The sequence below is a fragment of the Thunnus albacares genome, chromosome 16 (assembly GCF_914725855.1).
Source record: "Thunnus albacares chromosome 16, fThuAlb1.1, whole genome shotgun sequence".
NCBI lineage: Eukaryota > Metazoa > Chordata > Actinopteri > Scombriformes > Scombridae > Thunnus > Thunnus albacares.
This window is the reverse complement of record NC_058121.1, coordinates 24,552,876-24,564,653: the sequence shown is the minus strand read 5'-3', so window position 1 is coordinate 24,564,653 and position 11,778 is coordinate 24,552,876. Positions and strand designations below refer to the sequence as shown.

The following is an 11,778-nucleotide window of genomic DNA, read 5'->3' as shown; positions in this document are numbered from 1 at the left end:
GGAGCTGGCAGGAAAATATAAAAAAGGCTGAAAACTAAGGAGGAAGATAAAAGAATAGAACTTCTAAACTCTAAATGACTAATAGCACATAAATCTGACTTACTACATTGAAATGATGACATAATATCTTATAAGTAGTCTCAAAATCAAGATATTTTAAGAATTCTCATTATTCACAGATTTTGAAGCTTCTCTTCTGGCCTCTTCTTCCATAAATCTGAGGTCTGAGACTCTGGTTCACACTCCCAACATAATGCACCTTGCAGGTTGACTTTCTTTATGTTTATGTATCATTATCATTATTATTATCCTGTGAAAGGTTAATGTATGATTTTATTAGTTTAACGAGACATTAAGACAGAAATTCAGACGGAAAAGTACGCTGGTTAAAAGAGAAAAACAGATGTAAAATCACACGGAACCAAAGCACAACTACTCGCAGAACACGGAGAGATTTCAGCGCGAGCAGGAAGTGACGCAGTAAACAAAGCTTCCGCGCGAGTAGCATCAAAGCTAGCAAAGTTATGAGTTAATTTTTTTGTTTGTTAACCACCTGTCGGGTTTATTAAAGTAAACATGGCAGCGAAACGTAAATGTGACAGCACGGTTCCTGCGGAGGAAAGCGACCAGCTGCTCATCCGCCCGCTGTGAGTTTAATCACGGATGTTTTTTAACCAGCGAGCCGCTCGCAAACTAAACTCCATTCAGAAAGTTCCTCATTTAAGAGTTTTTATTGTTAAAAAACGCAAATACAGAGTTAAGCTTGACTTTTTAAGAATTTTAACGAATCCTTACAGGTCACTCTTCACTTCGGCATCGACCAGAAATAACAATTAGCTCTTATAAATGAAGGTTTTACACTTATTATAATAACTGCTGTTATCTTCCACCAACATGCGTTTGTTAATCAACAGACATCAAGTGCTTCTCAGTGGATCCTATATAAATTCAGAATTGATTATCTGATTGATTAGTGAAGTTATATATACGTTATTGTTCAGGTCGGTATTATATATATATATCATATAGTTTGAAAAGTTAAATAAATCAAACATGTAACAGTTTTGGTTCCTGAAGATGCTCTCAGCCTCCTGCGAGTGTTTAGGAGTCAGTCGTTAATTTAACATCATTTTTAAGAGTTTTTCAAGTTTGACGCTTTTGGGAAAAAAACCTCTTCGTTCGTAAGATGGATTTGACGGTCATCTGTCATCTTAGCCTTTAAGATGTTTTTGGGAAACGAAGCTCTGGATGTAAGTTAGATGTTAGTCAGACATGAGATTGAACGCGTGTGTGTGTGTGTGTGTGTGTTCAGAGGAGCAGGACAGGAGGTTGGACGATCCTGCATCATCCTGGAGTTCAAGGGGCGAAAAATCATGGTAACACTTCTTCCTTTGTTTTGTCCTTCGTCACATCAGATGTAAACCTGAAAGTCTGCCTGTTTGCAGAGTGTGTAAAACATCTGTGTGTGTGTGTGTGTGTGTGTTGTTGTTGTTGTTGTTGTTGTTGTTCAGCTGGACTGTGGGATCCATCCTGGTCTGGAGGGAATGGATGCTCTTCCGTACATCGACCTGATTGATCCGGCTGAGATCGACCTGCTGCTCATCAGCCAGTGAGTTCAGCTCACAGCTGACAGATAAATACACGACCTCCAACTCCTGAACATGAACAAACAACACAGAATGAACATAAACATGAACAAATTACACTGAAATCAATTCATTCCCTTGCTACATTTTGTCCAAAATTAAAGATTCAAAGCTGTTTTAATTTAAACTGACTGATATGACGTCATGTTATATGTGACTTTACAGATATTTCAACAGATTATGGTAATATATATATATATATATATATATATAGATATCAGAAAAATATTTGTATTCATATTGTGAAACAGATTGAAACTACATTTCCCAGCCTTAGTGAACACACTCACAGACAAACATATAACTCCTGGTTGAAACGTTTCCACTTCCTCCCTCAGCTTCCACCTGGACCACTGTGGAGCTCTGCCCTGGTTTCTGCAGAAGACCAGCTTTAAAGGACGCACCTTCATGACGCACGCCACCAAGGCCATCTACCGCTGGCTGCTGTCTGACTACGTCAAAGTCAGGTAGGAGCCGTCAAAATATCAGGAGTGATGTCTGACGATTTTCTATATTCTTCTTATTGTCAGCGAATCTCAGGAAAAATATAGAAAATCACCTGAATGATCGTTTAAAAGTATCTGCAGAGACATTCGGGTTCAGTGAAGGTGAATTGTCGTTGCAGTAACATCTCAGCGGACGACATGCTGTACACAGAGACCGACCTGGAGGAGAGCATGGAGAAGATCGAGACCATCAACTTCCACGAGGTGAAGGAAGTAGCCGGCATCAAGTTCTGGTGTTACCACGCCGGCCACGTCCTGGGAGCCGCCATGTTCATGATCGAGATCGCTGGTGTCAAGGTAACACGCGCCGGTCACATGATTTATCAGCGTTTTCTTTCTAAAATGCTTATAGATAAATACTTTGTGTGTGTGTGTGTGTGTGTGTGTGTGTGTGTGTGTGTGTGTGTGTTTAGTTGTTGTACACAGGAGATTTCTCCCGTCAGGAGGACCGACATCTGATGGCAGCAGAGATTCCCAGTGTTAAACCAGACATCCTCATCACCGTCAGTACTTTGACTTCTCATACTTTAAGTACATTTACATGATAACACCTAAATAAAATCTCATCTGCAGGACTTTGACTTATAATTGAGTATTTATACCATGCACTGTGGTATTTATACGTATGCTGTTTTACATACTTATATGTAAATGTAAACTACGTTCTCCAGATGTTCCCGCTTTACATCTGTGCTGCAGTAGCTCAGTTTTTCCTCCAGTAAGAAAAGAAAACCATCAACGGAAACATTTCTCGGCATTAAATTATGTCTGGTTTTATTCCTCCGTCCCTCTGTTGTCTGTGTCTCAGCTCACTGGTTCCTACTGAAGATGTAAATCTTTAAAAACACCTCACAAATATGTAGTTTTACTGCTAAACTAGACATGTGAGCAGGTATACGGAGCTCCAAGCAGCCGACACAACCGGCTGCATCGATTGGGAAGCTGGGAGCTAAAAATGCCTCACAAATATGTTATAATATGTCATAAAACAGCTGGTAAGTGTAGTTTTTAACAAATAAACAGGACAAAATAGTGCATTTGTTGGGGACTATTTTCAGTGGTGATAGAGTCAAAATATAAACATATCAGGCTCTAGACAAGACTTTTAATTAGATCAGTTCATAGTTTGTTTTTTTGTCACCAGACTTGTACCTGAAAAATGTGTGAAATTCTGCGTCTGTCTTGTCTGTCAGGAGTCGACCTACGGGACTCACATCCATGAGAAGCGGGAGGAGAGGGAGGCTCGTTTCTGCAACACCGTCCACGACATCGTGAACAGAGAGGGTCGCTGTCTGATCCCCGTCTTCGCTCTGGGACGAGCTCAGGAGCTGCTGCTCATCCTGGGTGAGACGACACTCACACCGAGTCCCAAATCCAGACTCAAATCTAGACTCAGAACTTATTCTAAACAGGTTTTGAGTCTGTTGTGTGTTCATACTGGGAAACTGAAACAGTCACTCAAACCGGATAAAATGCTTATGAGATACAGTGGATTTCTGAGTGAGCTGTGTTAGGCGTCTCTTAGCGTCCAGCCGCTGAAATATGATAAACAGAAGAAGAAAAACAGACGAGGGAACAGCTGGAAAACATCATGTGATGATCTGACATCCGCTGCTGGAGGTTTTATATTATTTTTTAGACTTTTCATAAGTTTCAATTGTTGTTTACTAACACTGTAAACAAACAGTTAACTATGATGAGTAATATTTACTGAGTGGAATTAGTTTGTGTTCTTTCTCTTTCTCTTTATGTGAAAGGTCATAAAGTCACAGCCGAGTACAAAATGCTAAAAATAGTTCCTCAAAGTGTTTAAGCTCCATCTGTTTAGTTGAAGGGGGTAAACAAGTATCCCAGCATGCATTTCAAATCAAGTAGCAGTGATGATAAAAGACACTTAAACCCACCTTCAAGTAAATGTTATAATATTTAACTCTTACTGTGTTTGGAGAATTCTTGCAGCAGATTTTAAATATGTGGCCGATTAATCAAAATAACGTCTGCGTGGAAATTTACTCCAATATTTTCAAAGTTAAAACATCTTTATATTTTATTTATTTATTTTTCCCTCTTCTCTCTTTTTTTTTCCCTTTTTAGTTTATACGTCGACTTTAGAAAAACATTTCATCTATTGGTTTTTCGTGTCAGACGACCCCCTTCAAAATAAGATGTTGCACCAAACCTCAAATTCAATTTCAAATAATTTGCAGAGGAAGCCGGAGTGAAACGATCAAAAGCTCCAGAACAGCGAGAAGAAATGTGTTAATCTCAAATTTCAGTTTCCTCAAATTAAATGATTCATTTTGTGATAATAGTTTAATTTATGTGCTAGAAAAAAATCTTCTTCTCTGCTCAAAATGTCTCAGAATTAAAACCTTTACTCACTTCTGACCTGATCTTAAAATCCTACGTATACAGTATATTTACTATGTGTACTGTGAGTATAATAAGTACTAAGTGTATATTTATACTGTGTGTGTGATCCAGACGAGTACTGGCAGAACCACCCGGAGCTCCACGACATCCCCATCTACTACGCCTCGTCTCTGGCCAGGAAGTGCATGGCGGTCTACCAGACCTACATCAACGCCATGAACGACAAGATCCGCAAAGCCATCAACATCAACAACCCCTTCGTCTTCAAACACATCAGCAACCTGAAGGTCAGCGAGCGCGTTTTTATCCCGTCTGATTGTTGAATGAATGATCTGTGTTTAGTGTTATTTACTTTGTTCATTTGTGGTTTTTAGAGCATGGATCACTTTGACGACATCGGTCCCAGTGTGGTGATGGCGTCTCCTGGTATGATGCAGAGCGGTTTGTCCAGAGAGCTGTTCGAGAGCTGGTGCACCGACAAGCGTAACGGCGTCATCATCGCCGGATACTGTGTGGAGGGAACGCTCGCCAAGGTGAGCTCAGCCCCTCGGACCCAAGATCGTAATGTCCCCTTCGCTTTTATTGTTTAATTATTTAAATAATTATTCAAGAAGTAAACGGCCAAATATTCTCCAATCACAGAATTTTCTTCTGTTCACTGTTTTATATCACTGTGAAGTGAATCTCGTTGGGTTTTAAACTGTTTGCTGCATAAAACAAAACTCTGGAAGATTCTTACTGTCATTTTTCATGACTGATATTTTATAGATCAAGTGATTCATCATTAAATGATCAATAATGAATATAAGTGCAGTGAATTGCTTACACATAACCGTAAAAGCATTAATCAGGCTTTAGTTGCCACAAACCAATATTGTAGATATAATATAAACTAAAAACATCATCAAGTGATGAACTTGTTGTTGCAGATTCATCATTTATGCAACTAATTTTAATATTTCTTATAAATTTGTTAAAATCACTGAAGGTTTCGACTTCTAAAAGTAAATTTTGTTGAGCAAATTTGTCCTAAAATATAAAACATAAACCACACTTTTCACATTCTCACAGAACAAAAGAAAAAACACTGAATGACAGATTGTTCTTAAATACAGAGGCTGTACAGGAAGTGATGTCATAACTTTGTGTGTGCATGTTTCAGCACATCATGACGGAGCCCGACGAGATCGCCACCATGTCGGGTCAGAAGCTTCCTCTGAAGATGTCGGTGGACTACATCTCCTTCTCCGCTCACACTGACTACCAGCAGACCAGCGAGTTCATCCGAGCGCTCAAACCTCCTCACGTGGTGCGTAAATGTTTTATTTTAAAAAGTCCTTCATATAATAATGGAGATAAAAAAGTTGTACTTCTGAGAAAAAAGTGATAATTTAAGGAAATGTTGTTTTATTTCAATATATAATAATTATTTTAATAATGTCTATTTGACTTTATTCTCAATCTCTGATTTTTTTTTTATTTACACATGATTTCTTTGTTTTATTTCTCTACAAATGTAGTTTTTTTTTCCTGTGCAGCGAGGTGGCAGATACAGTTACATTATTAAAAATAAATTAGTTTTATTTTGGCGGGGAAGTATCAACTATAGAGTATTAAAAATATGAACAATTAACAGTAAATTACATTTGATATGTTGATGCTGTTCACATTTGTTAAAGTGTTAAATGTAACGTGCAAACATAAACATGTTAATATGCTAATAATAATAATAATAATAATAATAACTGTAAGCATGTGAACATCACCATCAGGCTCCATAAAGCTTCGTGTCTTTGATGTGTTTCTCTGTCGTGTTCAGATTCTGGTCCACGGCGAGCAGAACGAGATGGCTCGTCTGAAGGCGGCTCTGATCCGCGAGTACGAAGACAACGACGAGGTCGACATCGAAGTCCACAACCCGAGAAACACCGAAGCCGTCACGCTCAACTTCAGAGGAGAGAAACTCGCAAAGGTTCCTGAAGATTCTCGTCGATCAGAATTTAAACTTAATCGATCAGTCGTTCGGTCTGTAGATGTTAGATAATGGTGAAAAATGTTGATCACTGTTTCCTAAAGAACAAGATGACGTCTTAGAATGAGTTTACTGTCAGAGAGGACGAAAGAAACCAGAAAATATTCATATTTAAGAACCTGGAACCAGAGAAATTGATGATTGATCAAATGATAAATCAAATATCAAAATAGTTGGCGATTAATTGAATAGTTAACTAACTGATTAATCGACTAATCGTTGATGCTTTAATTATTACTTATTTACAAATTGCTTCACATAAAATAATAAAAATAACAAATTAGAAACTTTATTTTCTGAGACTCTTTATAAAATGACATGAACGATCCAAACATGAAGATAAAATACTGTAAACTTGATAATCAACAGTGTTTATTATATTTTGATGAGCTGCCAGGTATGATGTGTGTGTGTGTGTGTGTGTGTGTGTGTTGTTGAGCCCCGTTAACTCCCAGCATGCTTTGCTGCAGGTGATGGGCTCTCTGGCTGATAAGAAGTGCGTTCAGGGTCAGCGGGTCTCCGGGATCCTCGTCAAACGAAACTTCAACTATCACATCCTGACGCCCGGCGACCTCTCCAGTCAGTACCTGAGTGTGTGTGTGTGTGTGTGTGTGTGTGTTTATTGTTGTTTATTGTTTACTGAATTCATTCTTGATAATATCTAACACTAACAGATATCGTGTGTCTGCTCTCCTCACAGGAGAAAAGTGTTTGTTGTCTTCCTGCTTCTTGGTGTCCCTGAACGCATCCCTGGTGTGTTGTGTTCAGGTTACCTGGTTTTCCTCGTTGTTTCCTGACTCGTTGTTTGTCTTCCTCTCTTTGTTCAGACTACACAGATCTGTGTATGAGCACGGTGACTCAGAGTCAGGCGATCCCCTACAGCGGACCCATCTCGCTGCTGGTCAGCCAGCTGCGAAGCCTCGCAGGTGAGTCCAGCAGACCTGAAACCTCACCTGCACTTCACAAGCTTCTGTTTCTTTACTGGATGAGAACAGTTACACTCTGGAGGATTTGGCAACTCGGGCTGCAACGAATGATTATTTTTTATTATCGAATAATTTTCAGATTTATAGATTAATGGTTTGGTCTATCAATCTTTACTTCACTTTACTTCTTTTCACTTTAATGTCCACGTGACTGAAGTCGGTGTAATGTGTTTGCTGTAGAGGATAGAAGAAAACGCTCAGTAATCACTATCCAACTATATAAACATAAATACAGCACACATAACATATTTACACAATAAATAATAATCACAACATTTCCAGACAGTGAAGAGCTGCATGTGACAAACTGCAAGATGAAGGAATTAAGAGTTGTTATTGCAGCAGCAGATGGATCGTGGACACATATGAAAGATTATATAAATAAGAGACATTTAAGTTAAGAAGAGTTTTGACTGTTCAAGATATTAAAGCCAATACAATGAAATAGAAACCTGAAACCTTGTAGGTAGAACAGTTGTTGCTTTATGTCTGTAACCTCTGGCGTACTGTCCATGTGTTGTTTGTATTTGGTCGTTTTGGGTTTTTTTTTTCTTTTGTAATTAAAACGTAATTTTTTTTCTGTTTTTAAACCAAAAACCCAAAATATTCAGTTTAATATTCACTAAAAACAAAGAAAACATACAAATATTCCATTTGAGATGCTGAAACCTTTTTTTTTTTGACATTTTTGCTTTAAAAAAAGACAGAAATTATTAACGGATTATCAGATTTGTTCAAGATTTACTTTATTTGTCCCCGTGGGGGAATCACTTTCAGGTTGGTTTTTTTAAACCAGCAGCATCACATTCATGGACGCTGATCTTTCATTTCCTGGTGTTTAGAGTCCTGAGATGATTAAATTATTTTCAGTTGATCGACTAATCGTTTCAGCTTTATTTGAAACCTTGATGAAAACTCAAAAATGTTCATGAAATCATTTCTACCTTTTAACATTTCTCTCCTCTGTGTTATTTTATCCTGTAAATCTGTTTGACAGCAGTAACGTCCAGTAATGCTGCAGCTACAGCGTTAAATCTAATCTGATGCTCATGTTTTGTGTGTGTGTGTGTGTGTTTGCAGGAGACGTGGAGCAGGTGGACGGAGCGGAGAAGATCACCATCAAGATCTTTAAGAGCATCACTCTGGTCCATGAAGCCGGCATGGTGCTGCTGGAGGTCAGAGTCACGTTTCTCACGTTTCTGAAGTCAGTCAGTCAGTCTGTAGATATTTTAGGATGCGGTCGCAGGTAACGATGTTGACACACTCAGTGAACTGTTTTAATATCAGGTTTAAATGTGACTGAGTTTGTTTTTTTTTGTTTTTGTCCTCAGTGGATCGCAAACCCGCTCAACGACATGTACGCCGACGCCGTCGCTACGGTGGTCCTGGAGGTCCAGTCCAACCCCAACGCTCAGAAATGTAAGAAGTAAACACACACACACACACACACACACACACACTGCTGCAGATTTACATCTATACTGTATATATAGTGCAGTGATTAACAGAAAGGCTCTTTGTTTGTTTCAGTTCTTGAAGGCAAACGTGAAACCTTCGACATGGACGTGTTTGTGGAGAGACTGGTGCTCATGCTGCAGTGAGTAAACTTCACTCACATGTTTGTTTTATTTGTGTTCAGCAGAAATATTAAAAAAACAGTTTGTTTGGTCTTTTTTACCTGTAACAACCAGATGTTTTCCAAAGCTCCGCCCACCTGGCACTCCCCGCATTACAAAACAATCAAACCTTTTGTAAGAGAGATATCTTGTAAAACTTTAAATGAAACTTTTCTTGCATTTAGTTACTTAAATTTAATTTATTCTCAAAATATTTATTCACAGTCGGCTTTAAAAAACTTGAATGAAGCGATGTAAACAAACGTACTGACAGACTAACTTGAATATTGGTGTTTGTGTTGCAGCGACATGTTCGGAGACGACTGCGTGAATTTCAAAGACGGTAAAAACATGAGCGTGACGGTGGACGGAGTCACCGCGTTCGTCGATCCAGAAACCAGAGTGAGTACGAAAACTGAGCAGAGTGAGACCTCCCGAGAGTGTTTACGTTTGATTTCCTGTGTTTTAAACTGTCTTAAAAGCTTTTTTTTTTTTTTTTTTGAGCTTTATTCATTCAGGAAAGAACACAGATCACAACAGGATATTTAATTTACAGAAAACGATCATCACAAACACTTGATTCCAGCAGGGACTCTTGTTTCATGTCGTACTCATCTCTTCCTGTTTGCCTCTTCACTGCCCGCCATCCAATAAAGGCAAAAAAATGATAAAAATAATCTTTTAAAATACACAATAAGTAAGACAATCACATATATTATGAAAAAATATCATTTAATTAATGTAATTAAACTAATAGACGTTTTTTTAACAATCACAAAAAGTTTATTACACAACAGAAATTGTGAAAATGAATGAAACATTATGAGACAACTATTGTTAGCTTCTTAGTTTAATCCTGAGGGATGTTCCAATTCATTTACATTTATTTATTTATTTATTTGACAGGAACAATGCTCATTAATCAACCAAACTGTAAATCAGCCAGTGTTAAGTCACGGTGTCATTTTCAACCTAAAATTAGAATAAAATGACATAATTTTAATGGTGCGCAACATAATTAATACACACACATCCACCAATCAAACAACACGATACAGAGATGTTATTGATAATACATACTGAGTAAGTTAAAAAACACGTCAGAGGAAAGTGTTTGTATGGTGGCCTTTTTAGGACATTTCAATCTGGACTCTACTTTCATCCGACAGCTGTAAATTAAGTGTGTTAGCATGCTAACGTTAATGCTAACACACCTACAGTTAGCAAGTTATCAATTACTGTATGTTAATTAATCAGTCGTGTTATTCTGTATTTTAGTTATTATGAATATTATTATTCATTAAATCTCATGTAGAATCAAACCACCAACATGTTTGTCCGTCCCTCAATACCTTCCTACTTCCCTTCTCTGTCTGTGTCTCGCAGCTCGAAGCTCATTGGTTCCTACTGACGACATAAATCCTTAAAAACATATCAGTTTTATTTTTAAACTAAACGTGCAGGCAGGTACACCGACGGGTCAAAGCAGCCGATAAAACTCTTTAACATTTTATATAAATTAGCTCCGTTCCTGCTGATTTAAATTACCGTCTGCTGGTGATGTCATCTACCTGTGTGACCTCTGACCTCTGTGTCCTGACCTGCAGTCGGTGACGTGTGCGGAGGACGAGACTCTCAGGGAGATGGTGGAGGTCGCCGTTCATCGGCTCTACGACGCCCTTAGCCCCACCTTCTGATGGGCCACGCCCACTCTGTGATGTCATTGATGGGGGGGACGGCGGTCTCCTCTCCGCTCTGTGGTTTGACTTCGTCGTGTCCACAGAGAGATGATGACGATGATGATGATGATGATGAACTTTTTTTAACAAAGACGGACTCTTTGTTGGAAACACGATTCCAAAGGAATCTTCAGGACGGATCATGAGTTTCAGCTGATTGTTTTTCTACTTGAACTGTTTTGAAAAGAATAAAATAAAATGATTTTCTTTGTAAGCATTTGTTCAGTGAGAGTTTTGAGTCGTTTTCCTCAAAGATAAATCTGATTCAACTGAACTTTATTGTTGTTTCTAGTTGACGTTTTGACTTTAAGACTTTAACAAAGTAAAAAATAGACATTTTGCATCAACTGTGTTTGAAAACTTACCCAGCTTTAGAACAGAAAGACTAATACTATTATACTATTAATATATATAACTATACTATTAATACTATTAATAACACCAACAGTATCAGGCACCAAAGTTTTTTCTTGTCCTTTGATAAAAGGAAGTTTGACAAAACTCACTTCTTCCAGAGCTTTGAATCGAATCACAAGTAATGAAAATACATCTAACAAATAAAATAAAATGGAAAACGTATCAAATCTGAAATCATAGCAGCTACTGAGCTCACATGTCGGTGTCAGCTGAGCAAACTCCACTGATGAAAACTATGATATGGTTAAAAGCTCTGGAAAATGCTAGTAAGTGGACTTTGAAAAGGGACTGTTTTGTCAAACTAACGATTAAGTTAGGCTGTACTAGCTGCTAAATGCTAAAATGCTAATGTTTACAATGTTCATCATCATAGTTTAGCATGTTAGCATGCTAACGTTTGCTAATTACCACTCAAGTTTCTTAAACCCGCCTTCCTCCCTTTAAAAAAAGAAAAGTTATTTCC

General features: G+C 38.1%; 1 protein-coding gene across 1 annotated transcript; it reads left to right on the top strand.

Annotated features, from left to right (window-relative positions):
- Window positions 1–445: 445 nt before the first annotated feature.
- Window positions 446–11,118, top strand: LOC122999748 (cleavage and polyadenylation specificity factor subunit 3-like). The gene is made up of 18 exons (XM_044376944.1): window positions 446–647; window positions 1,313–1,376; window positions 1,512–1,609; window positions 1,985–2,113; window positions 2,272–2,449; window positions 2,566–2,655; window positions 3,346–3,496; window positions 4,637–4,812; window positions 4,900–5,058; window positions 5,688–5,834; window positions 6,345–6,497; window positions 7,028–7,136; window positions 7,385–7,483; window positions 8,624–8,718; window positions 8,875–8,962; window positions 9,074–9,140; window positions 9,465–9,561; window positions 10,767–11,118. The coding sequence occupies exons 1-18, from the start codon at window positions 577–579 to the stop codon at window positions 10,854–10,856; spliced, it is 2,061 nt and encodes a 686-aa protein (XP_044232879.1). The 5' UTR covers window positions 446–576; the 3' UTR covers window positions 10,857–11,118.
- The last annotated feature ends 660 nt before the right edge of the window (window positions 11,119–11,778 follow it).